The sequence below is a fragment of the Anolis sagrei genome, chromosome 2 (assembly GCF_037176765.1).
Source record: "Anolis sagrei isolate rAnoSag1 chromosome 2, rAnoSag1.mat, whole genome shotgun sequence".
Taxonomy (NCBI): Eukaryota; Metazoa; Chordata; class Lepidosauria; order Squamata; family Dactyloidae; genus Anolis; species Anolis sagrei.
This window is the reverse complement of record NC_090022.1, coordinates 287,547,257-287,574,686: the sequence shown is the minus strand read 5'-3', so window position 1 is coordinate 287,574,686 and position 27,430 is coordinate 287,547,257. Positions and strand designations below refer to the sequence as shown.

Sequence of the window (27,430 nt, the reverse complement as noted above, 5' to 3'; positions counted from 1 at the left end):
GATGGTTGGCAGTTTGAATCCACAGGATGGGGTGAGTTCCTACTATTAGCTTCAGCTCCTGCTAACCTAGCAGTTCGAAACTATTCAAATGTGAGTAGATAAACAGGCACCACGTTGGCGGGACAGGCATAAGACGCTCCAAGCAGTCATGCCTGTCACATAACCAGGCCACATGACCAGGAGGTGTCTACAGGCAGACAACATTATGACTTTGTTTTATTGTTTTAATTAATGTTATATGTATTGGTTTTAATTATTGTTTTGTATTTGATTGTGTTATATTATTGTAATTGTGATGTAGCGGTCTTGCACCGATACTAATGTAAGCTGTCCTGAGTCTCCCTTCGGGGGTAGAGAAGAGACGGGGTACAAATGCCAGTAATAAATAAATAAATAAATACAGACGCAGGTTCCTTGGCTTGGAAATGGAGAAAGAGAACCTCCCCAAAGAGCAGGAGATGAGCACCGCCACCAGAAGCTGGAAATGAAATGAGAAGCCTTTGCCTTGTCTCTGTTAGTGACTCATTGTATGTCATTGTAATAAGGCTTGAATGTTTGCCTGTGTCTGTTTATACAAGGGGTATTTTTTAAGTAAGGTCCGTTTTGTTATAGACAATAGTAGTTCGCGCGCATACTGCAACGACCGCGTGTGTTGTGTACCGGCATGCCTCGGGAACAACTGTGCTCAGTTTCTGCTCTGTAGCTCACCTGTACGGTTCTGTTCTGTGCTTTAAAAATGTTTAAGACTATCAACTCACCCTCCGCATGTGAGGTTCGCTCAGTGATACGGTTTTGTCAGCAAGGAACCTGCCTGCTGCAGAAATTCATCGACAGATTTGTGAAGTGTACGGTGATACTGTTATGAGTGAAAGCAAAGTGCGTAAGTGGGTACGACAATTCTAAGATGGCCGTGACAACGTCCATGATGAGGACCGCTCCGGTCGCCCTTCTTTGATTACAGACGATTTGGTGGGTTTTGGTGGCGGCAAGTTTTTATGAAGAGGGTATTTTAAAATTGGTTTAGAGGTATGATAAGTGTTTGAACAAACTTGGCAACTATGTCGAAAAATAGAGTGAAGTATGTACTTTCTGAAAATAAATTTACTTTTTTAAAATAAACTTTCGTTGTGTACTTATGTTCAAATGGACCTTACTTTAAAAATAGCCCTCGTATATACTGTAATCTGCTCTGAGTCCCCTCGGGGAGAAGGGTGGAATATAAAGTGTTTTATTATTATTATTATTATTATTATTATTATTATTATTATTATTGTTATTGTTATCTGCATTAATTCTACAGTGTGAATGCACCCATAGTCTAAGAAGATCATCACTATACCATACCTGCCACAAAAAGAAATTTGGAAAATATTCCACAGCCTTCTGTGTGCTTCGGAACACAGAAGATTTCTTCAGCTTTAATCTTTCAAACCAATCTGAAGCATTATATACATTAATAATTTACCTGCCTGATGTTTATAATTTCAAAGCTAGAAAAACAGCTTATGAAAATGAGAGCACTTTAGTTCAAGGCCTCTTCCTAACACAACAGATGGCTTGGCTTCTCAGACAAGTCATGAACTTGTTCAGAACTAAACAATGGGGTGGTGGCAATGCAGCCTTTTAGATTCTGTGATGTCTCTGTGACCTTCTGCATTGAATACTGCTTCTTTCAGATGGTTTTTTTCAATAAAAGGTAAGCATGGGATTATCTTAAAGCTACGGAGAATGCCGCAAGTTGTTCCACGTATCCCAAATAGTTTGAAGCTGAGTTTCGCTTAGAAATTGCTAGAGATTAAGAACAGAATGAATGGAAGGTCATTTCCCTCCAAACTTGCAGTCTTCCAGATGATGTGAAATAGCATAACCAAAGGCAAGGGATTATTGGAACTGCAATCCAACATTATCTGGAAGACATGTCTCCCATTCCAGGCTTAGATAGAAATCATTTTATATCATTTCTATTATCAACTCTAATTATTTTTAACATTTTTAAAAAATGGGTAAATCTCAATCTTTGGCAGTTTTAGGCCTAACTAAAACAAGTAACTATGGAATTGATTTTCCTCACGTACAGAAAATAGGAATTCCTAAGAGCATAGGCATGTGATAATAACATACAACCCTGTCCATATTGCCAAGCAATATGTGGTCTCAGTTTATGGCCCGCTACCTCATATTTCTGAGTGATGTTCCTGTTAATTTAATCAATTACATGTAAAAGCAGACATCTTAATTACAACCATATGGCTTATGAAAAATTGTCAGCGTGGTTCATGGTACTCTGCAGATTTCTCCTTCTGTGCCTCCATTTCTATATTGCACTGCATTGGATGTTGTGCTCAGTAAAACACAAGACTTGGCTAAACATAGGCTTTCGCATCCTGCAAGCCTGCTGAGCAAATGGATGACCTAAAACTAGCTTTGCAAATCTCTAGAAAATATTCAAGCCGTTTACAATTGTTCAAACTCCATGTAAACTTTATGCCAAAGAGATATGAGTTGATACTTCAACTCTGCCCCTCTGTGAATGTTTTCATTGCCCTCCACATGAAAAGGCATCTGCCTATAGAGCCTTCTCTATCTATGGAGGTTCTCTACATTATTCTGATTTCAGGAAACTAGATATCCAAATCCCAGGAAGGACCTCTATGGATAGGAGAGGAATCAGTTCTCCACCACCATGTTTTTCACTATGTTTACAGGATGGTAAGCTGGGTGTTTACAGGATGAATAGCATGGCGAACTTGATCTAGCACTCTCATTCTCTTGTACAGATTCTACATGTAAAAAGGACCTATGAACAAGTTAGCCAGAATCTGAACACAATCAGTGAAGCTCTTCAGTTAACTTAACTATTAGCATTCTCTCAGAGATGCTAAGAGGCATATTGTCTGGAACTCCTTATGACCAAAGACTATGCCCCTGTGAAGGAAAAGAAGTAGAAACAATAGAACACATTTTATTGAAGTGCCGTTATTACACAGTGCAATGTAGCCAACTTTTATATGCAATTCTGTCCTGCATGATCAGCCATCCTCTATCTTTTAGAGGACAAGTGCCATAGGGTGACCCTCATAGTAGCAAAAATTCCTCCCAGCAGCAACAAGGCTGAGAAACAAACCTGGGATAGAGGTATTACTTGAAACCATGCATATATCAATTTTGGACAATGAGATAGGATAATTTTTAATGACTGTTTGTTCACTGATGGGTCTATGGACCGTAATAAAAATTGTTGTAGTTGAACTATTAGGATGACTGACAAGAACTTCATTATTGGATACAAGGTCTGGTTGATGCATAAGTAATATTCTTCCAATCCAATTGGCAAAGGACTGCGAGAGTTGAAGAATGGAATCAGGACTTCCTCCCATAATGACTTTAAATCAATGGAAGTTACATGAGCATTGACCTCCTAAAATCCCATTAATCAATGGGTATGTGCTACTTGGGATTAACAATTGGATTTAGGTGAATACGACCACAAAATAAGAAGCAGGAGCAGGGGGCAGAAGGTAGAAGAGCTAATTTCCACCAATATTTCTAACATATAAAGCTCTTCTCCTAAAACGATTGTATCCTTGACACCTTTGCTGAAAATGCTCCTCACAATAAACCATCCCTTTGATCAATTAAACAAATCCTACGTTCGCCTAGTAATTTAATTTTTAGGGGAGAGATTCCACTCCCATCCCAAACTTTTCTCTGCCAAATAAGCATAAGCTGCATTTGGTAGGTCAAGAGACTTCCACCCTAATAGATATTCTCATGTCTAATTTAATCTTCCATGGGCATTATCCTCTAATTCACATTTCTTTTCTCAGCTCTGCTCACTCTGGCTGGCACAGACAGTCTTTTTCTATATTGGTCAGATGCCCTTTTTTCTCCTTTCTTTCTCTGCTCTGCTTTTCACTTTTGGCCTGTCAAAGCACTGCCCTCGGCAGAAAGAACTCTCTCTCTGAAATCAAGCAAAGTTTTAGGGATTTGGAAACTCTTGTTCAAAACCCAGACTCTGCACATCTATTTCCTATTGTTCATAAAGGTGTCGGAGTCACTATTTTGTAACAAAAGGCCAAATAAGATTTTTGAGTTGAGGAAGAAATAAATTCAAGTGGTAGAGTGAAGACACAGACTTAATGTAGTGAACAGGAAAAAGCTCTTCTTAGAAGATGGAAGAATTTCCTCAAAACAAATAACCTGTGGAACTCATTACCACAAGAACAGTATAAAAAGACATGAAGGAATGTAGCACTAACTTAGAAAAAGAGATTTCATAAATACAGTCCATTTTATCTGATTCATGGAATGAAGACTTTATGGAAATTGCTCCATGTTCCTCTCTCTTTCCTCCTGCAAATGGGCCATGTTTTCCCCCCATCTTTATAGTTGCTCAGGGCAGGAGTAAAGACTGAGTCCAGCATCTCAAGCTGTGAATCAGTACTAGAGTGGCCCGCTTGGAGCCTATCACTTTAGACTTTGAAACAAAACAAATTGCTACCTTTCAGGTGTTACTGTGTCACAACTCCCTTCAGCTCTAGTTATGATGTCTAATGATGAGGAATACAGGAGTTGCAGTTCTGCCTCTGGAGGAGGGCTACATAAAAGGAAATGGCAGATCGGATTCAGCCCATGGGACTTGAATTTGATGCACGTGCCATATAGTATCTGGAAAATGGTTCGACACATTATATGCGCCCGCTGCGCCCGCTGCGCCCGCTGCGCCCGCTGCGCCCGTATCTTGGGAAGTCTGACTTGGCCACGGTAGTCCACGCGCTGGTTACATCCCGTATAGACTACTGCAACGCTCTCTACATGGGGCTGCCTCTGAAGACTGCTCAGAAGCTTCAAATGGTTCAGCGTTCGGCAGCCAGGATGCTAACAGGAGCGGCACTCAGGGAGCATACAACTCCTCTGTTGCGCCAGCTCCACTGGCTGGCAATTTGCTACCGGGCACAATTCAAAGTGCTGGCTTTAGCCTTTAAAGCCCTAACCGGTTCTGGCCCAACCTACCTGTCCGAACGCATCTCCTCCTATGAACCAGTTAGGACATTAAGATCGTCTGGGGAGGCCCTGCTCTCGGTCCCGCCGGCTTCACAAGTACACCTGGCGGGGACGAGAGACAGGGCCTTCTCAGTGGTGGCCCCTCGGCTGTGGAACTCCCTTCCTACAGATATCAGATCGGCCCCCTCCCTATTGACATTCCGGAGGAGAGTAAAGACCTGGATGTTCGAACAGGCATTCAACCAAGCAGTGTAATTGAGTGTAATTGATTATTGGAACACGGAATAATGGATAATGAAACTGGATTCTGATTTTATTGATGAGACATGATGGATCTGTTATATTGATGTATTGATGTTTGGTGTCTAATTAATTGTCATGCTACTGTTTTTAAATGTCCAATGATTTTCTATTGTGTATACTGAATTGTTGTTGTTAACTGCTATGTTAACCGCTCTGAGTCACCTTATGGCTGAGAAGAACAGTATACAAATGAAGTAAGTAAGTAAATAAATAAATAAATATATGATTATCATTTTTGTCTACAGTCTCTTGAGTTTATGCTGGCAAGTCAAAATACATGCTTAACCACATAATGAACTTATTGCTGTAGCCATAGTTTTCTTTTCCTTGGCTTTAAAGAGCATCATGAACTCAAGGAGCTGTAAACAAGCTCTGTTCTGAGGGTCTGATCTGAAAGAGTAGAACTACAGTACTGGTCTACTGCAAAGGATTGTTTTAACAAATGGTGCTAAAGACACCAAAGCAGTCTTGAACCCGGATTTCACTGTGGCCAGTGCTGAGGGTGCAGAAACTGCATGGTAGCTGTACTCTTGGCCAAAGCACAATTCTCTTTCTTACCAAATTGTGGTTTACGTAGCCTCCAAAAATGTTCCCCACAATTCTTATTTCAAGAAGCCTTCCTTGAAAGAACTCTACAAACACCAAGGCTTGAATCTCATTTATTGGTACCATCAACTTAATTACTGAATGATGAATCAACATAGAGGTAGTCAATGGTCCCATTCTTGTTGAAAATTCAGGCCTAAGTGTTTTGACTGAGGTCTAAGTGTTAGTGCTACATTCCTCCAAGTAACTATGCCATGAGAACACATAACCCAAGTCACTCAAATACATAATCTACAACGATCAACTGTAGGATCACTCTAGCAAACAAAACCCAAAGCCGCAGGCAATGTCAAAGCAATAGAAACCAAATCAATAAATAGCTGTTTGTTTACCCATAAATGTCCAGGACCCCAATAAAGGAATGCTGCTTGACGGTAGTGTACAGAGCCTTGTTGATGTGCTGCACAATCCAGTTGAACAGCTGGGCGTAGATGTGCTTGGCCAGCGCATTCCTTGCGTTCACGACCTGCTGGACGGACATGTTCTTGATGTAGGTCTCTGAGGTGGTGACCAGCTTCCGGTGGCAGAGCCAGTGCTCCATCTGAGTGTGCTCCACCCCCAGCAATCTGCAAAAATTATGCAGGTGTTCATCCTGTTTCTAGGATATAAAGAAAGACATCCAATTCAGCAAAGCATGCAATGGCAGCCGCAACCCGATGATAAGGGTCCACCCATTTCCCCTCGTTCGGCTTTTAGAAATGGGAGTCATTTCCAGAGTTGCTGCTCTCAGCTTCACTGATTCCTCAATTCTGTTCAAATGTAGCTGATAAATGTATTGTACTATAGATAACAGCTCATTTTTAGTATCTGAAGTATGGTTTTTTCATGGGCTGCTAACTTAGTAATCCTATTATGTTGGCATCTAGGAGTCCCCGGTGGCGCAGTGGGTTAAACCCCTGTGCTGGCAGGACTGAAGACCGACAGGTCACAGGTTCGAATCCGGGGAGAGGCGGATGAGCTCCCTCTATCAGCTGCAGCTCCTCGTGCGGGGACATGAGAGAAGCCTCCCACAAGGATGATAAAACTTCAAATCATCTGGGCGTCCCCTGGGCAACGTCCTTGCAGACGGCCAATTCTCTCACACCAGAAGCGACTTGCAGTTTCTCAGGTCGCTCCTGACACGACAAAAAAAAAAGGTTAAACCCTTGTGCCAGCTAAACTGCTGACTGATAGGTTGGCGGTTCAAATTCGGGGAGAGCGGGTGAGCTCCCTCTGTCAGCTCCAGCTCCTCATGAGGGGACATAAGAGAAGACTACTGCAGGATTATAAAACATCAAATGTCCCCTGGGCAACATTCTTGCAGACAGCAAATTCTCTCACACCAGAAGCGACTTGCAGTTTCAATGTAACTGTAATGGTATCGATTTTTATTTTGAAATTTACCAGTAGCTGCTGCATTTCCCACGCATGGCTTATACTCAAGTCAATCCATTTTCCCAGTTCTTTGTGATAAAATTAGGTGCCTCGGCTAATATTCGGATCGGCTTATACTCGAGTATATATGGTATCCCGCTTACAACTCTATGATTCAAATAAGAAGTTAACTTCTGAGAAATTAACTAGTTATTACTCAGTATTTATTTGGTAACCAGTTATTTCTAAGCTCTATATCTCCAAAGTATACTGAAATATCAGGAATGGGTTTCCATACAGCCGCCCGACCTACAACTCAGGAAGAAAGCAAGCAGGCAAAACAAGGCCCAAGTGAGCTGTGAGCAATGGCCATGCAAAGCTATGTTCTTCTCCGCACCATCACCTTTTGCTGCAATTGAGTTGTTTTGTCATTGATTAAACATGTTAACAGAGAGATCTGGCATCACACAGCTACATTTATGTGTTAATTAAAGAAGAGAACTATCAAGGGGAGACAACGCTATAAGTGAAGATTCACTTACAGCTCCAAAATTAAATAGTTTATTGCATGGTCTCTTTGGTAAGAATAGCAGCACTGCAAAGCATGCTCACAATCAGGGCATGACCATTTGTCCATAGTTTTATCACAAGTGCTATGAACTAAGGCTCACATTCATATTCTTTTCCTTTGTAATCTTAAAATAACAGATGTAATCATAAAGGAAAAAGAGTCAGCATTAATGTATCTTTAGAGATAATTTCTCTCATCTGTGCTATTGATAAGCAAGTGCTTTGTTTACATTTCTGTGTCACTATTTTCCTGAATGGTCACATTTGAACCTACTATGCAAGACAGAAAAGCATCTTCTTCTGAGTGCAAATTTTGGTTCTTCATCGATGCTGGCATTATGGTGGAAATTAAATATCTGGGTTGTTGTAGGTTTTTTCGGGCTATATGGCCATGTACTTGCGGCACTCTCTCCTGATGTTTCGCATGCATCTATGGCAAGCATCCTCAAAGGTAGTGAGGTCTTCGACAATAAATTTAATATGTAATTTTTGGGACACAATTTCCAGCAAAAATCTCTAAGCAGCAGTTATGGTCACTTGCTCCCTTGAGAAAGTATTTCCCAAACTCTGGTCTTCCTGGTATTTTGGATTTCAGCTCTCAGAATCCTTGACCATTCAGCTCCCAGAATCCAAAGACCATTTGGACTTTAGGTTATGAGAACTAAAGTCCAAAACATCTGGAGGACTAGAATTTGGAAATCTGTTAATTTTCCTTGATTGCCTTTCAAGGAACATCAGCAAGCTGATGACTTTCATTTTTAAACCCAGCTGAAAACCCACTTGGGAAGCTTTGAACAATGGGAGCACAAACCTTTCCTGCTATTTCTTATGACGTGATGGACAACACGATGTCTGTCTTTCCTACCCTTTGCTTCACAGATGTTACCAAATCACATCTCCTACCAACCTCATCAAACACAGCCAATTGCCAGGGGTGATTGAACAGTTGCCAATCACATCTGGTTGCTACTAGTATATAATAGTTTCTCTTTTTTGATTGCTTTATATTTTTGCTGGCGAGCTGACATCTTGAACATCTGGATACAAAAACAGCCAAGCAGACAAATATATACTGTCTAATCGATGAATCCCATTACAGAACAGTTACAGAGTTGGAATTTTGACAGGAACTGAGACAGACATCTGGGTGATGAAGCTGACTAGCACCCTTGGAGAACTGGCTCTGCCTTAAAGAGTAGCAGGCTCTCTGCTTTTAAGGGGTGCAAGACCCCCATAAAAGTGCAAAATCACCCTTTAAAAATGCTTTATTTTAAAACTTCTCTGGAGTGACTCTAACATCAAGTTTTGCCAGAAATTGACCAAACAGTTTCACTGGGGGACCCACAGATTCCTAGAGAAGTGGAGGTTGTCCATAGATTCATTGTGGATGACCTAATGATTCTTAAAGAGAATATATTAATTAAATCTGGAAAAAGTCAAAAGTTAAACCTCTAAAATTTAATCAAGTGAGTCCCTTCAATTGATGGGATTCTGTGTGGGAAGTTTGACCCACTTCTGTCATTGGTGGGGTTCAGAATGCTCTTTGATTGGAGGTGAACTATAAATCTCAGCAACTACAACTCCCAAATGTCAAGGTCTGTTTTCCCCAAACTCCACCAGTGTTCACATTTAGGCATATTGAGTATTCGTGCCAAGTTTGGTCCAGATCTATCATTGTTTGAGTCCACAGTGCTGTCTGGATGCAGGTGAACTACAACTCCAAAACTCAAGTTCAATGCCCACCAAACGCGTCCAGTATTTTCTGTTGGTCATGGGAGCTCTGTGTGCCAAGTTTGATTCAATTCCATCATTGGTAGAGTTCAGAATGCTCTTTGATTGTAGGTGAACTATAAATTCCAGCAACTACAACTCCCAAATGTTGAAATAAATCACCCCACAACCCCAGTAGTCTTCAAATTTGGGCGTATCGAGTATTTGTGACAAATCTAGTCCAGTGAATGAAAATACATCCTGCATATCAGATACTTAGATTACAATTCATAACAGTAGGAAAATTACAGTTATGAAGCAGCAATAAAAGTAATATTTTGGTTGGGGGTCACTACAGCATGAGGAACTGTATTAAGGGGTCGCAGTATTAGGAAGGTTGAGAAACACTGCATTACACAAATCAGAGCCAATGTAGTGAAATGGTTTGAGTGTTGGGCAAAGACTCTACTGGGAGAGAAGGTTTCCAGGCCCCATTCAGCTATGGAAATCCACTGGGTGAACCTGGCCAAGCCTAGAAAGAAAGCACTGTCAAACCACCTGTGCATCAAAAGCTTGCCAAGAAAACCTTAGAATGAGGTCACTTTAAATCAAACTTGAAGGCACATGGTACATACTAGCAACTGCACATCACCCAAAGTAACAATCCCCAGTGCTCTCTCCTGACAAGGAAAATAACTATGCCAAGAGCTAGAAATTTCCACAAGTTAAACAAGTAGAAAAACTAAAAGTGGTTGAGGGATCCCCCTTCTACATAGCTATATAAAATCAAGATTATCTGCTTTGAACTGGATTGTCTGGCAATGTAGACTGAGGGCCCTTACACAGAGCCCTATATACCAGAACATCAAGGCAGGAAATCCTACATTATCTGAGTGTGGACTCAGACAATCCAGTTTAAAGCAGATAATGTGGGATTTTCTGCCTTAATATTCTAGGATATAAGGCTGTGTGGAAGGGTCCTCAGATAATCCAGTTCAAAGCAGATAATGTGGATTACCTACCTTGATATTCTGCATTATATGGCAGTGTAGAAGGGCCCCAAGTTAGAACCATCTAGACCCTTAAGATCATCCGGGGAGGCCCTGCTCTCGGTCCCACCGCCATTGCAGTTGTGTTTGGTGGGGACGAGAGACGGGGTCTTATCTGTGGTGGCCCCTCGGCTGTGGAACTCTCTCCCTGATGGGGTTATGTCTGCCCTCTCCCTTCTGACCTTCTGGAAGAAACTTAAATCATGGGTATGGGATCAAGTATTCACAGAATAGTGAATGTATTGGACTGTACTTGGACTGTTTTGGATGACGATTTCAATATGACTATTTCAATCTGAGTTCTAATGTATATTTTTAAACTATTTTAATGTATATGGATGCATTTATTATGTGTTTTATTTCATGTTTGGCATTGAATTGTTGCCTGTTGGGAAGCCGTTCTGAGTCCATCCTCAGAAGTTGAGAAGGACGGGGTATAAATGCTTAAAATAAATAAATAATAAATAATTTTGCCAGATTTCACTCCTCTCGCTGATCAATTCAATATTTGATTTTGATTTTCAATCAGAGGAGCCCCCAATGGTGCAGTGGGTTAAACCCCTGTGCCGGCAGGACTGAAGACTGTCAGGTCGCAGGTTCAAATCTGGGGAGAGCGCGGATGAGCTCCCTCTATCACCTCCAGCTCCTCATGCAGGGATATGAGAGAAGCCTCCCACAAGGATGATAAAACATCAAAACATCCGGGTGTCCCCTGGGCAACGTCCTTGCAGACAGCCAGTTCTCTCACACCAGAAGCGACTTGTAGTTTCTCAAGTCGCTCCTGACATGACAAAAAAAAAAATCAATCGCTTACATTCTGGTCTTCACATTTAGTGCTCCTGATACACAAGATCTATTTCTAAGATTTCGTCCGCCGTTCTTGCTATATCTGGCAATACCTTCTAGATTTTCCTTTATTTTGGTTTTTAATGGGCTGATAATGACACACGTTTCTTGACGCAGCCATTTTCCTACAGCGAGACTGAGTCATCCTTGCTTCCTTTCATCTGCATTCTCCCTCTCGTTACTCTACTGTCTACATTGTCCTGGGAAAGGGCCCTTTCTAAAGCTTGTGGTAAACAGAGCTTTTATGCCGTTATCTTTATAGCCAAGGGGACCCTGACTCATCCCTCTTTTGTTGAATTTTACTTGCAGCCGGTAATCTTTTCTTTCTAGACAATCTTTCATGTTAAACTGATGATGAAGATTGGGAGCTTAGATCTTTTCAGATATCTTAGTCCACGCTCCCACAATGCCCTGATGGCTCAGGAGAGTTATAGTTCAACAGCTATCTTATGGGATTTAGAGGCAGACGAAACAGCACAAATGGGGCTTTCCATACTGAGGGGGAAAAAACTTACTGATAAACTGCACGACTCTCCATCACGTTCTGCTTGGAGTCCCACATTCCCGAGATGCAGGATGGCAGCAAGGATCTTAAAAATTGTCATCTGATGTGAGTCCTTCACTCCTAAAAAGAACAATAGATAGCCGATATAATCAGGACATGAAGTAGCATTTAGATGGGGCAGTCTTCACACACTGATATGCAAACCCATAACCATTTCACAAAGATGGCCCACCATAATAAAGGGCATATGTGATTATAATATAATCCTAATATACCTCACCTATAGTGCTAATTGTGGCAAGCTTTAGAATTTGGACAGATTTGCGTTGGTGAAAGTGGCCCTTCATACATTCATTTCTTTATTGCAGAAGCATACGAGAAGCTTGGCCTGTCATTGAACATCAAGAAAACCAAAGTGCTCTTCCAGTAGCCACCAGCCAATCCCCCTCCAATGCCAGAAATACAGCTTAATGGTGTAACATTAGAAAATGTTGACCATTTCCGCTAACTTGGCAGCCACCTCTCCACAAAAATTAACAATGACACTAAAATACAACACCGCCTGAGCTCTGCAAGTGCAGCATTTTTCCAAATGAAGCAACCCTGCTATACGCCTGCAAGATGTAAACTATCGACAGACGTCACACGAAACTCCTAGAATGATTCCATCAGTGTTGCCTCCGAAAAATCCTGCAAATCTCTTGGGAAGACAAGCAGACCAATGCCAGCGTGCGGGAAGAAGCAAAGACCACCAGCATTGAAGCGATAGTCCTCCGCCATCAACTCCACTGAACCGACCACGTTGTCTGGATGCCCAACCACTGACTCCCAAAGCAGTTGCTCTACTTCAAACTCAAGAACAGAAAATGGAATGTCGGTGGGCAGGAAAAGAGATTTAAAGATGGGCTCAAAGCCAACCTTAAAAACTCTGGCATAGACACTGAGAACTGGGAAGCCCTGGCCCTTGAGCGCTCCAGCTGGAGGTCAGCTGGGACCAGCAGTACTGTAGAATTTGAAGAGGCACAAATGGAGGGTGAAAGAGAGAAAAGGCACATCAAGCTAACCCAGACCGGGACCGCCTTCCACCTGGAAACCAATACCCTCACTGAGGGAAAAGATGCAGATCAAGAATAGGGCTCCACAGTCACATATGGACCCATTGCCAGGACACTGATCCTGGAACACAATCCTATTCGGACAACGAGGGATTGCCTAAGTAAGTAAGTAAGTAAGCATCTATAGATCTGGCTGTTAGGAATTGTGGGAGTTGAAGTCCAAAACACCTGGAGGGCTGAAGTTTGCCCATGCCTGATCTATAGCCTGCCTTCCCACCCAGAAGTAAGATTCAAGACAGCTTAAACTGACATTTTATCAAACAAATGCAATTACAACATAAAGCGATGTTAAACATTAACAATGTTGTAGTGAAAAGGTAACACAGAAATAAGCAGGCTCTTCTGTGTGTGTGCCTTCAAGTCTCCTCCCAACGTATGGTGACCTCATGATTTTCATGGGGTTTTCTTAGACAAACGATACTCAGAAGTGGTTTTGACAGTTCCTTCCTCTGAAATATAGCCTACAGCACCTGGTATTTGTTGGTGGACTCCAATCTAAATACTAACCAGGGCTCACCCTGCTTTGCTTCCAAGATCAGATGCAATCTGGGAGCTTTATATTGAAAAAATAACATGGAAGGAACCAGGCTAGCCTCCCTTACTAGTGAACTCAATAGCTCTGTCAAATCTCTACCAAACATATGGATGCAGGCAACCAAAACTTTATAAAGAGATTTAGTGAAGACAGTGACTTGTTGATTCAATCACTTGGGACAAATTACTGGGCTTTAACGTTGGTTTCAGAGTTAAGATGAGTTAGTTACATGCAGTCGTGAAATCCTGGCTATGTGTCTGATGCTGAGCCTGGCTGATGATGAAAAGTATTCATGGGAATCTAACTGATCAGCTTGACCAGTGGTGCAACTCCAATTGTTATGACAATGACAAGCTCTGGCCTTCAATTTCAAAGCAAGTGTTTAGAAAAGTAAAGTCACAAATACATGAAGCAAATATTCCAAGGACACATGCGTATCGCAGTAAAGCTCCTGCGGGCTTATTTAGAGTCCTTGTGAAAGACAGCTGTCTCATCCAAATGTTATACTGGGAACCTCTCCAGCTCATTTTTTAAAAAAACAATTAATTTCTCACCAAGCAAAGTGAAAGCATTCCTGGTTCTCTCAAAATCCTCTGCGTCATCCACTCCCTCGATAGATGTGTCTCCTCCCAGGGATGTGTAGAAAAAGTCTTCAGCACATGCTAAGAGAGAAAGAATTTGTGAGTGGTAGAAACTAATGCTCGAATTATTTGCTAGCACATATCCTATGTACTCATGTATAAGTCTAGAAATATTAGTAAAAAAAATCAGCCTAAAAAAACCTTGTCAGATTTATCCATGGGTGAATGTGAGTACCGTATCATAACCCTTCATTGGAAAGTTATTCACTCATCAAAGTGATTTTCAATTGATGTTCCTAGCCTTTGAGAAAGATAATTTTACAGTATTTCAGATGTTTCTACCTCTTCTCTAAGGCATTCTTCTCTAAGGAAAAGTATACCTTAGAGAAGAGGCATTCTTTTCACCTTCTGGATGAGCCCCTCATCCAGAAGCCGGAAATGAAAGGAGAAGCCTTTGCCTTTGTTTGTGTCTGTGTTTCTCACTGTATGTGATTGTAAAGGCACTGAATGTTTGCCTATGTCAGCTGTAAATGGTCCGCTAGGGAAGAAGGGCAGAATATAAATAAAGTATTTTATTATTATTATTATTATTATTATTATTATTTGAATCACAACAAGCAAACACAGCTGGCTGTTGTATTGGATCACATGTTGGATACTTCCAAGTGCCTAGGACGATGTGATGTATTGATGTATCAGCGAATAATGGGTGCAGATCCCAGTAGAGTGGCTTTTTGCAGCTGAAAAATGGTAAATAATAACAATAATAGTAATTATTATTATTATTATTATTATTATTATTATTATTTACTTGAGGCACCCAGTTTTCTGAAGGATTTCAAAATGGTACCTTGCTATTTTAATGCAGTTTGACACCACTATATTAAAGAAAATTTGTTCAAAAGGATGGTTGGTCATTTGTCATTTAACAGATACTATCTCGATGTATCTATTTAGGAGTTGCTGCCTCTTTGTCCCAAGGACTGTAAATGCATATAACTGAAGAATTATTTTAACATAGTTCTGGACAGGGTAAAGAAAATGAATAACTTTTGACATGGATCATTTAACAGTATCAACAAATGTAACATGGTTTATGTCCTACTGCTTGCTTATGAGAATGTATCCCTCTAAAATGTGGATTTCTACCCGATTGTACAGATAAGCGAGACTTATTCTTTTATGTTCATGATTAGTTCAGCAATTCTGCACGATTAACTGTGCATCCAGTGAACTCTTCCTGAGGACAACAACCAAAGGCCTTTTCTTTGCAAGCTTCCACTTTGTCTTCCTTTAATCAAAATGGCATAGCTTTCTTTGAAATTTTCATAAGCATTTCAGCAAATACTGCCAAGATACGTTTCAGGATGACTCCTGAGCCAAACAGTTGAGATCCCTCAAAGGCACACAAGAGCACTGCCAGCAAGAGCTGAGTGTACTTCGGCTGAAAGCCCATCAAACTCCTTAAACCTGAAAAACCTAAGGCCAGAGTTTGGAAATGTTGCTTTTGACTGACAGCAGGACTCCTGGTCACGTGGCTGGGAAATTCTGAAACAAAGATGGTAGTGTGGATGTATCTCTTGACTAGAACTAAGCTCATCGTCACTTCTTCTGTTGACTAAACTTGGAGAAGCTTGGAGAGGTTGAACTCCAAAACAAATGGAAAAACTGGGTTTCCTTGGTGCTATCATTTCTTCTTACCATCAACCCAACACATTTTTTGGAGATAGGGCTGTGAGGCCCTTATGAAAGTGGGGAAATCATGAATAAAAAAGCCACTTTTTAACTTGAGAGAACATCTCTCTAAAATGTCTAGGTTCTTTTGCTTGAAATTGACCACCGAATTGCACTGGAGGCATTTAAAGTGGCGTCTACGCTGTTGAACTGATACTGGTTGGCACCACTTTAATTGCCAGGGCTCAATATTTTGGAATCAAGAGAGCCAAAGTTTTACTAAGTCTTCCTTGCCAAAGAATGCTGATGCCACACAAAACTACAACTCTTATGATTCCATATCATTGAGCCATGGCAGCTAAAGTGGTATCAAACTGCATTAATTCTATGATGGAGATGCACTCCTAGACATTCCAAGAGAGGACATTTTAATCAAATGTGTGAATAATCAAATCCACAAAGTCAAGCCTGCAAATGTGGAGAGTCAATGGTATTTACTTGACTTCTGTGTTCCAATAAATAAATACATATATTTTACAGCTTTGAGTACCTTCTCTACATCAAGTGGTAATTATGCCAATTAAATCCACTTTAATTGCAAGTTGAAGCACAACAACACGCAGAAAACAACAAAAATTTCTCCAAAGCACAGTGAATGAAGTAAGCATAGGTTTGGTTTCAACACATTCTTCTGGCTTTCAATGAAAATAAAACAAATCTATTCCAAACTAAGCTGAGGAATGCTTAGTCAAAGACTAAGGGCTTGCCAGTGGAAAAGAGAACATTTCACACTGAAATAAACACAAAAACACCCACCAAGAGACAAGCCCAGCTAGAAGGCATAGATGCGCTCTCTCCTCAAAAGCCATTAGAGCCAAAAAGGAAAACGCAAACATATCCCATGCAGTTAAATACCTCACGGGGACAACCTCCCCTTGCTTTCCGCTTCCTATCATGGCTGGCTTTTTCCATCAAGCGTTTCCCTCCCAGCCACGAAAATTCAAAGCCGCTGACTTAATAGAATGAAAGAGTATTTTCCTCCTGGGCCTGGGAAACACTTTCCTCTATTCCTTTCTCTTGCTTCCCTCAGTGCCTCCTGATAGGATCTGTGCTGTTCTATATCCTAGTTTTTGTAAAGGGCAATTTCCTGTTGAATGTAATCTGGTATCTTCAAAATATACATAGAAGGAATGTGCCCAAAAGTCCAACATTGAAATGAGGCTGAGATAGGCAACTGGTCAATGCAACAGGACTTCTGGGTGTCAAAATGACTGCCAAACAGACCAGTTAAGAGGTGCTTGTACACCTTTTAATTGAAGCGATGGCTCCATTTTAATCATCACAGCTGCATCTTATGAAATCTTGAAGCTTGTAGTTTGGAGAGGTGCAAATTCAAAGGATTTACAGCAGTCGAAGAGAAATGGCAGTGCTTTAACTGGGTACAATTGGCTCTCTGCATTTGCAAGTTTGATTTTTGTAGATTTGGTTATTCACAAATTTGATTAATATGTTCTCTCTAGGAATCTCTTCAGTTAAGGAGCTGGGCATGTTTAGCCTGAAGAAGAGAAGGCTGAGAGGAGATAGACCACACCTGAAATATTGTGTCCAATTCTGGGCACCACAATTCAAGAGAGATATTGACAAGCTGGAATGTGTCCAGAGGAGGGTGACTAAAATGATCAAGGGTCTGGAGAACAAGCCCTATGAGGAGCCGCTTAAGGAGCTGGGCATGTTTAGCCTGAAGAAAAGAAGGCTGAGAGGAGATATGATAGCCATGTATAAATATGTGAGAGGAAGCCACAGGGAAGAGGGAGCAAGCTTGTTTTCTGCTTCCCTGGAGACTAGGACACGAAACAATGGCTTCAAACTACAAGAGAGGAGATTCCATCTGAACATGAGGAGGAACTTCCTGACTGTGAGAGCCATTCAGCAGTGGAACTCTCTGCCCCAGAGTGTGGTGGATGCTCCTTCTTTGGAAGCTTTTAAACAGAGGCTGGATGGCCATCTGTCGGGGGTGATTTGAATGCAATATTCCAGCTTCTTGGCAGGGGGGTTGGACTGGATCGCCCATGAGGTCTCTTCCAACTCTTTGATTTTATGATTCCCCTAATGGGCATGTGCTTCAAGCCTGTCCAGTATTCAGCCACAAAGGAAAATAATTGAGAAGCATCTCAAACTTTTTTCCATTCTGATTGCAGTTACATAATTCTCAAAACATTGGGAGAGTGAGAGAGGAAGTACACAACCTATTACAATGTTTAGACATAAGGGACTGTGTTTACATCCGAGAAAAGTGATCTGCAAAGCTGAATCTTTCTTTAGATCCAAAGAGCTGAAGGAGAGGCATGCAGCCCAGGTCTGCTGGCATTTCCATAGTCCCAATGCTTCCATGGTAATTTATTTATTTACAGTATTTGTATACCGCTTTTCTCACCCCGAGGGGGATTCAAAGCTCCACCATATAATCCATTTCACAGATGCAACAGAGTTCAGAAGGTGGACATATGCAATATCACACCAAGTATTTATCTCACCAATTTGATGATGGATGGAACAGAAAAGTACATGGCAAATATTTTTTCAGTGGAGAGACTGAAGATACAAACATATCATACTCACTTAGTGAGAGATCTTTAAATTCTGGGAGACCAGCGGAGGCACACAGCTGATAGAAAATGTGATAGTTTCGCTCATCTTCTGCCTGAGGAGTAAAACAGATTTGGTTTTAGAAATAAGAACTGGCATCAAGGATAATCTGGACTATTATTTGCCACTCTATCCAAATTACAGATTTCACCATCAGGAGCCCCTGGTGGCAAAGTGGGTTAAACCGCTGAGCTGCTGAACCTATTGACCAAAAGTTTGACAGGGAGGGGGTGAGGTCCTGCTGTTAGGTGAATATAGCACTGAATGATACATGTAGATTAATCACAGGATGTCCCAAACCTACACCGGTTGATAGACTCTATAAGCTAGCTGCCATTGTCTCCCCCCCCCCCCCCCCCATGTGCGATGGGAAGTTGCTGCTAACTGTGAGAGAAATAAGGTTGAACACTATGAAAACCACCCACTACATGGTGATCAGCATCCTCCCAGTAGACTCAAATCAAGGAAAAGTTTCATGAGAACCACCACTCTTCTAAATGTTCCTCCACCAACAGTAAGAGTATGCCTCTAGCCCAGTGGTTCTCAACCTTCCTAATGCCGTGACCCCTTAATACAGCGCCTCACGTTGTGGTGACCCCCAACCATAAAATTATTGTTATTGCTACTTCCTGATTGTAATTGTGTTACTGGTATGAATCATAATGTAAATATCTGAAATGCAGGGTATATTTTCATTCACTGGACCAAATTTGGCACAAATTCCCAACAACAGTGCTCCACGCTGTCATGTCAGCCACATGACCTTGGAGGTGTCTATGGACAACACCGGCTCTTTGGCCTAGAAATTGAGCACTAACTCTCAGAGTTGGACACGACTGGACTTAATGTCAGGGGAAAACTTTTACCTTACCTTACCCAATATGCTCAGATTTGAACACTGGTGGGGTTGGAGGGAGAATTGATTATGTCATTTGGGAGTTGTAGTTGCTGGGATTTATAGTTCACCTACAATCAAAGAGCATTTTGAACTCCACCAATGATGGAATTGGACCAAACTTGGCACACAGAACTCCCATGAACAACGAAAAAAAACTGGAAGGGTTTGGTGAGCACTGAACTTGAGTTTTGGAGTTGTAGTTCACCTGCATCCAGAGAGCATTGCGGACTCAAACAATGATGGATCTCGACCAAACTTGGCATGGATACTCAATATGCCCCAATGTGAACATTGGTGGAGTTTGGGGGAAACAGACCTCTGAAAGGCGCAGGGGGCGGGCAGAAAGGCTGTGCTCATGGCAAGGCTGTGCGGGCAGTCCTCTGCCTCCCCCCCCCCCCCCGTGCCCTACACTCAGAAAGGCGCGGGGAGGGGGCAGCCCTCCCTTGCCCAAATGGCAAGGGTTGGCAGCCATTTTGGCGGGGCCGGGCCAACCAAGGCAGCTTCGCGACCCCCCAAAAATGGCCCAACGACCCCTCTGGGGGTCGCAACCCCCAGGTTGAGAACCGCTGCTCTAGCCAACTGGATGGCCCCCCACAAGGGTCTTCTTCCAGGGGCAAACCAAGAATGGGCAACTTGGAAGTTCCTGAACAGACTCAAAAGTGGAGTTGACAGATCAAAAGTCAACCTGGTGAAATGATACTACCTAGAAGAATCCTCTACCTTGTGTGACTTGTGTTTCCTTTATTTTATCAGTTTTATACTTTTTTTTTTGTCGTGTCGGGAGCGACTTGAGAAACTGCAAGTCGCTTCTGGTGTGAGAGAATTGGCCGTATGCAAGGACGTTGCCCAGGGGATGCCTGGATGAATTGATGTTTTTATCATCCTTGTGGGAGGCTTCTCTCACGTCCCTGCATGAGGAGCTGGAGCTGATAGAGGGAGGTCATCCGCCTCTCCCCGGATTCGAACCTGCGATTCTTCAGTCCTGCCGGCACAGGGGTTTAACCCACAGCGCCACCGGGGGCTCCTAGTTTTATACTAATTTATTTATGCAATGCTTTTGACATGAAATAAATAAATTCAATTAAGTAACCTAAACTGACTTAGTGTTTTAGTTCAGGGTCCAGCATCAAGTGTAACATGTAGTTTGATCTCTGAAACACAGGGAAAAAACATCTAAAATGGTAAACAAACTAACCTGAAACACAACTCTTGATTTCTCAAGCAGATACGTCCTCATGTTAGCACCAATGATCCGGTATCTTTTATCAAAGCCGATCTGGATGTATTTCCCAAAGCGACTGCTGTTGTCGTTGCGGGTTGTTTTCGCATTCCCGATTGCCTTTATGAAATGAAACAGGAGTATTAGAAACAGAAATCCTTTTTGCAAGGATGTGCATGAAGTACACTTTATAAACCAACAGTCGCCTATAAATAAATCAGCCAATGTTATGTTAAAAGACAAAAAGCAGAGAGAGGAAGTCAGGCATAAATTGTTAAGTGTCTTGTGTGGCAAACTGGGCACTCTTTTAATATGATTATAGACACACTTTCACATGTGTAATGGAAACAGCATTAATCTATTGATTTTGGGAGAACAAAATTTATAAGTTCTATAGCCTGGATTCAAGAGTTAGTCCCCACTTAAATAAAGCATTTCTATCTATATTCCTAGGAGCCGCAGATGGAACAGCGGGTTAAACTGCTGAGCTGCTGAACTTGCTGACCAAAGGATTGGTGTTTTGAATTCGGGGATGAGCTCCTGCTGATAGCCCCAACTTCTGCCAACCTAGCAGTTCGAAAACATGCAAATGTGAGTAGATTAATAGGTAATGCTCTGGCGGGAAGGTAGAGCATTACCTACAATTATTGCCTTGATTGTTTGCCTTGTTTTTGCTTGATTGTTGTAAACCACTATGAGTCGCCTTAGGGCTGAGAATGGCGGTATACAAATGAATAAATAAATAAATAAATAAATAAATAAATAATGGTGCTCCATGCAGTCATGCCAGCCACATGACCTTGGAAGTGTTTACGGAGATGAGCACCAACATCCAGAGTCAGATACGAATAGACTTAATTATTATTATTATTATGATTAAACTTTAGTTGTACCGCACTACCATCTCCCCAAGCGACTCGGTGAGGCTTACATGAGGCCGAGCCCACAATACAACAATAAAACAATAGCAACAGTAATACAACAATAAATAAAACTCATAAACAGAAAATAGCAATAAACATTAACAATAACACGACATTTAAAAACCTATGGCAGGGACAAATGTACTAATTAAAATTTTAAAAAAATAATTAATTTAATGTCAGGGGAAACCCTTACCTTTACCTTTACCTTCATTGCTTTGGTTCTAGCTATACTCCTAAGAATATTTCTTTTTATACACACAAATAGAGGTGGCAGAAAGTAGTTTTCAAGTGACATTGAGCGGCTTGAGTTTTTGTGTTGCAGAAAATAACAGTATTTTGGGTTTCTGGCCACATCCCTCTGGGGATTCTATGTGGAGCATTGGATCTAGCTGCCCATTGCAGTATTTAGGATATATCTAGCTACCTGTATTTGACTGTACTTTTGTAAACAAACCCAAAATGCCAATAAACCTCCAGAGACTCTTTCAGACAAAAATGAAACCTCTCATTACTTGGAGAAGGAAAATAAACATTAACAGCATGTCCCCAAGATAGTTTATTGATTTGTTCCCCCCCCCCCCCCCAAAAAAAACTACTCAAATCTTTTACCAATTCTTTAATAGACTCAGCTTGGCATCCACTGGGAAAATACTGGCACTCTGTCAGTAACTTCTTGATTTTTTTATGATTTGGGATGGAATGGAATTTTTAAAAAATGAAGTCAAACTAAACTTTATGAAGAGCTAGAAAAACAAGTGTCTTCTTTGCAAGGTGGCAACCATTTTTATCTAGTTGAGTGTAAACCCTCAGTGAATGTACTAAGCTTGAAGGCAGGCCCGTAGCCAGGATTTTGATTCGGGGGGGTGGGGTGAGTTTTTTCGGGGGGGGGGGGGGTTCGGGGGGGGGGGCTGGGTTTTGTGGGGGCTGAGTCTGAGTGAAATAGGGTCTAGCCTAGCAAACCTTTTGTATCATTACCCCAATACCCCCATGCATATGGGATATATTGAGCATGGTGATCAGATCATGATATGAATAAATAAATATAACAGTTTAAATAATGCACCAGTAAGGCCTTTTTGCGAACCACCATGAGAATTTCGGGGGGGGGGGGGGGCTGAAGCCCCCCGAGCCCCCTCCCCCCCGGCTGATATTATATAATTTTGAGAACAGTTTAACTTATATCAACTTAGTTAGGCAACTTCCTTCTCTTTCAAATGTAATTTCTTCTCAGACTTCCGACTGGATAACTTATATCTTATAGTCACTTTTTTTTAAAAGATTTTATTTACATACAATAACAACTTACAAAATAGACAAAACCCAAAACAGTGAACATTTTACAAACACATAACCCCACCACCAAGGCCTGAACAAGTATAATTTCCTTCACCATGTATTTATAAATCAGCCATTAATCAAATGTCATCTCCAAAATTCCTGACCAACCCAATTCTGTTGTTTTCCATTTTCGCTCTCTAAGACATATTTAATAAAGACCGACCAGTATGTCTCAAAATCTGACCTGTTAATTTCCCCCCTGAATACCCTCATTTCCATTGTTAGTTTATCGTTTAAAGCTACATTCCAAACTTCCCTATACCATGCATCCAGTGTTAGATTGGTTATTATTTTCCAGTTCTTTGCTATTATAATTCTTCCCACTGTGAGCAAAATAGTCACCAATTCTTTCTTAGTTATTTCTACATTCAGCTTCGTGGTGTCCATTAATAACGCTAACCTAGCATCCGGCATAATATTTGATCCTATAATGTTGTTTATTTCGGTAAATATATCCTTCCAAAAATTCTTCACTTGGGGGCATTCCCACCATAGATGAAAATATGTCCCTTTGTGTTTGCCACATCTCCAGCAGAGGTTACTTTGCTTGCTATCCATCTGATGTTGTTTGACTGGCGTAGTATACCATCTCCATATAACTTTGTATACATTTTCTTTTAATCTTATTGATAGGTTCTTAGCCACTCTCCACTTCAGGACCCTTTTCCAATCAAAATCTATCAGAGGCCCTAGGTCTCCCTCCCATACGTTTTCTAACAGCTTCAGCCCTATTTCTTCACCAATTAGTCCATTATATATTTTCCCAATTAATCCTTTTCCCATTAGTCACTTTTTTCCATCAATTTGGAATTTGGACAACGTTTTTAACTAGGAAACACTGATGATAACTGATGATAATTGATGTTTGTTTTATTGTTTCTATAGTTTTTATTGTGGTTTTATATTGTTTTAATGCTTAATCTGTATTTTGCTATTATGTGTACTGACTTGTTGTAAACCGCCTTGAGTTGCCGATAGGCTGGGAAGTATAGTAAATAAATGAATAAATAAACACCAATCAAAATGTGCTTTTTGGATTTCTGTAAAACAATAAAAGTTTGCAGCCCCTTTTGGGGCTGTGGCAATGTTTTATGCCTAAAGTACACCTGCCGCCATTTGCACGGCTGGAAAAATAAAAGCTAATCTTCAGAGAGATTCAACTTTTTGTGTGTTCTTTCCACATCACCCTCCTGAGTAAGAAGGGGACTCCTGAGAACGTGCAGAGTGCAGGCCCCTTCAAGCTAACCTTAAGAGAAACCAATCCAGCAGAAAATATTTGTTTCTAATATTTTGTGTCCCTTGCCTTTTTCCAATTGAGTTGTATTTGTGAAGAACAGAAGAATGTATTACAGGCTGAGGATCCTTTACCCAAAATTACAAAATGCAAAATACTCCAAAATACAAATTTGTCTATATGAGTGGGTACGATAGTGAATTCTTTGTTTTTCTGGTAGTTTAATGTACCTGGATTTTGTTTCATGCAAAAAAGGTATTGAAAATATTGTGTATAAAATTACCTTCAGGCTGTATGTTTGAGGTGATATGAACATGAATGAATCTCATGTTTAAACTTACGTCGCTTCTCCCAGACATCTCATTATGCAACTATTTAGAAAAACAGGAGTTTCAAAATCAAAAACACTTCTGATCCCAAGCATTACAGATCAGGGATACTCAATCTGTACTCAAAATGTATTTTAAGAACTGTATTTGTGAACACTAGAATGCATTAGTCTTATTAACATTTATATTAGATCCTTCTAAGGAGTCTGGGTTAACACAAAACAAGGCATTTCCTTACTCAAACTCTGCTCTCAAAACAAAATTAGGCAGAAAAGTAACAACTACTCCAAATTGGTCTTGACGGCTGACCCAGGATTTGAACCAAGGCCTCCAAAGTTTAACTTGCTCTGCTGTAATAAAAATCCGGGCTGCAGAACTGGGCGAGAGACAAGACTTTATGCCATCTGACAGCAGGAGAACTCAGGCTGCACAGGCAAAGGAGTCTGTTTGTGTTTACAAATTGGGCAAAAAGCCTGCAGCATCTCCAAGAGAAAGAGATGCTAATTCTTTTTTCCTTGCCTCTCTGTGCAGGGAACGGAGACCTTATAAGCGAAGCCACAAATGGAACAGACACAGCACTACCCCAGTTCACCTCCATGCATAAAACATGGAAACTCCATTTCATTTCATTTCAGAGGCAAACCTACAATGTCTGGAGAACAGGAACAGATAACACCTTGTCCAAAGGATGTCCATCCGACTTCTGAGTCCCCACTAACCAATCTATCCAACGTACCATAGTCAAAGAGCAGGCACCCATCAAGGGGACACATATTTAACATGTCACCATTTCTGCCATCCTTCAACTTAACGTCGTGACTAGTAGTCATAGGGGAGGATGAAATTTGTGCAGGTGAGTGAACTTGTTGAAGAAGGAAGTATTGTCCTTATTCCAACTGCCCATTTGGCAGCCATGCTATTCAAGAAGAAATGAAGTAAAGTTTTCCCTCTATTCCTAGTCCAGAAATACAATGGGCACCTATCTCCCACGCTGTCTTCAGAGCTTGGAGAAGTTAGTTTTTTGGACTATAATCCTCTGCTGAATTTCCATCCTGGCAGAGGGTCTCAACTTTAAAGTCAACTTTAAAAGTTTTTGTACCCCCTCAACTAATCCACTGAGTAAAAGGCATTCTGGTCTGAGTTACAGTGGCTCATAATGTCAGCATCAACATCCTCATAATCTCAGATTTTTTTAAATCAAATTTCTACTCTGATCTGTGACCAACTCTGCCATATTCAAATAATCTACAGTGGCTGCTCCCCCATATCCACAGATTCTGCATCCACGGATTCAACCACCCACAGCTTGAAAATAGCCCCCCACTTCAATAAAAATCTGAAAAGCAAATATTTATTTTGCCATTTGATATAAGTGACATCATTTTATTATGCCATCATATAATGGGACTGGACCACCAATGGATTTTTGTACCTAGGGAGAGGACTTGAGCATCCAAGGATGTTGTTATCCAGAGGGATCTTGGAACCAAAACCCAGAATAAACCAGTCCATACTCCAGGAAATAAAGACTGACTGGTCACTGAAGGGCAGGATATTAGAGGCAAAGATGAAGTACTTTGGCCACATCATGAGAAGACAGGAAAGCTTGGAGAAGACAATGATGCTGGGGGAAAGGAAGGAAAATGGAAGAGGGGCCGACCAAGGGCAAGATGGATGGATGGTATCCTTGAAGTGACTGGCTTGACTTTGAAGGAGCTGGGGGTGGCCACAGTCGACAGGGAGCTGTTCCATGGGGTCACATGGAACAGCGTGGGCTATTCCATGAGGTCACGAAGAGTCGGAAGTAACTGAACGAATACACAACAATAGCTCTGTAAAGTTAAAATATAGAGCAAATAATCAATAGTCACATAGGATAGGCCAAGGAAACCCTTGAGTATTTTAGGAAAAGATTTATAACTTCTCATAATTTAAGATGAATAGAAAAATCTATGAGGAAGAATATGATAGTGATGTGGAATTTATGAACGTAATCTCTCTTTCCTCTCCCCTCACTGCAGTTTGTGAAATATGAACAAGCTTTTTAATAAACATTTAAATGCATCTACAACCTTGAAGGAGTAGTAATAAAACAGTTCACATGGCACACACAAAGAAGAGTGAGGCTGCAAAGTTTTCAAGCTGAGAGCCTATCAGGCAAACCCCAAGGATGCAATGCCTTTTGTATGATTTGCTCCCAACACCCTACATTCAGAGGCCAGCTGCTTCTGACTCAGAGGAAGTATGATGGCTACCAAGCCATTGATAGCATTTCTTTCACAGTCAGCACAAAACAGGCAAGAGGTGCAATCAAGTGCTGCAATGCATGCTCTCTCTGATTTATGTGTCAGCTAAATTCCTGAAACTCCTATTAACTGTGTGGCAAACGGGTTCAAGTGTGTTTAATCAAATCTGTGTATAAAATTTGCAAAGGTATGTAAATGTGGAGGGAAGGCTGTATTCTCTTAAGAGAGTCACAATAATGATAGTGGTCTACGCTTGTTCGAAAGTAAGATTCCAAAGTTTTCCAGAATGTTGTGATCTTTCCTTCTTGTAGCAGTGATCCATTAAGAAACTATTCAATGTGTTATTCAATAAGATCTGAAAAGTGTGCGAATTTGGTATAATGTCATTTATTGTAAATGTCTTTGTGATAGAGCCTATAACAAGGAATCTAGAACTTGTTCTCCAACTACACATAGAAAAGGAGCTCTAGCCCTGATCTTCTGCTCATTCATAGAATCCTAGAGTTGGAAGAGACCTCATGGGACATCCAGTCCAACCCCCTGCCAAGAAGCAGGAATATTGCATTCAAATCACCCCTGACAGATGGCCATCCAGCCTCTGTTTAAAAGCTTCCAAAGAAGGAGCCTCCACCATACTCCAGGGCAGAGAGTTCCACTGCTGAACGGCTCTCACAGTCAGGAAGTTCTTCCACATGTTCAGATGGAATTTCCTCTCTTGTAGTTTGAAGCCATTGTTCCATTGC

The 27,430-nt window shown here is 41.2% G+C and overlaps 1 protein-coding gene across 5 annotated transcripts in view; it reads right to left on the bottom strand.

The window, feature by feature from the left end:
- The window catches only part of MYO5B (myosin VB), a 372,261-nt gene that overhangs the window by 139,574 nt on the left and 205,257 nt on the right, over nucleotides 1–27,430 (bottom strand). For 4 of the 5 annotated variants that reach the window (XM_067464658.1, XM_067464659.1, XM_067464656.1 and 1 more), the window contains exons 6-10: nucleotides 20,591–20,734; nucleotides 18,471–18,552; nucleotides 14,151–14,258; nucleotides 11,957–12,066; nucleotides 6,246–6,511 (exon numbers count right to left, since the gene is read on the bottom strand). In XM_067464658.1, coding sequence (XP_067320759.1) covers nucleotides 6,246–6,511; nucleotides 11,957–12,066; nucleotides 14,151–14,258; nucleotides 18,471–18,552; nucleotides 20,591–20,734 — 710 coding nt within the window. Of the gene's footprint in view, nucleotides 1–6,245; nucleotides 6,512–11,956; nucleotides 12,067–14,150; nucleotides 14,259–18,470; nucleotides 18,553–20,590; nucleotides 20,735–27,430 lie in introns of those variants that run through there. The other variant, XM_067464660.1, reaches the window with a different exon arrangement.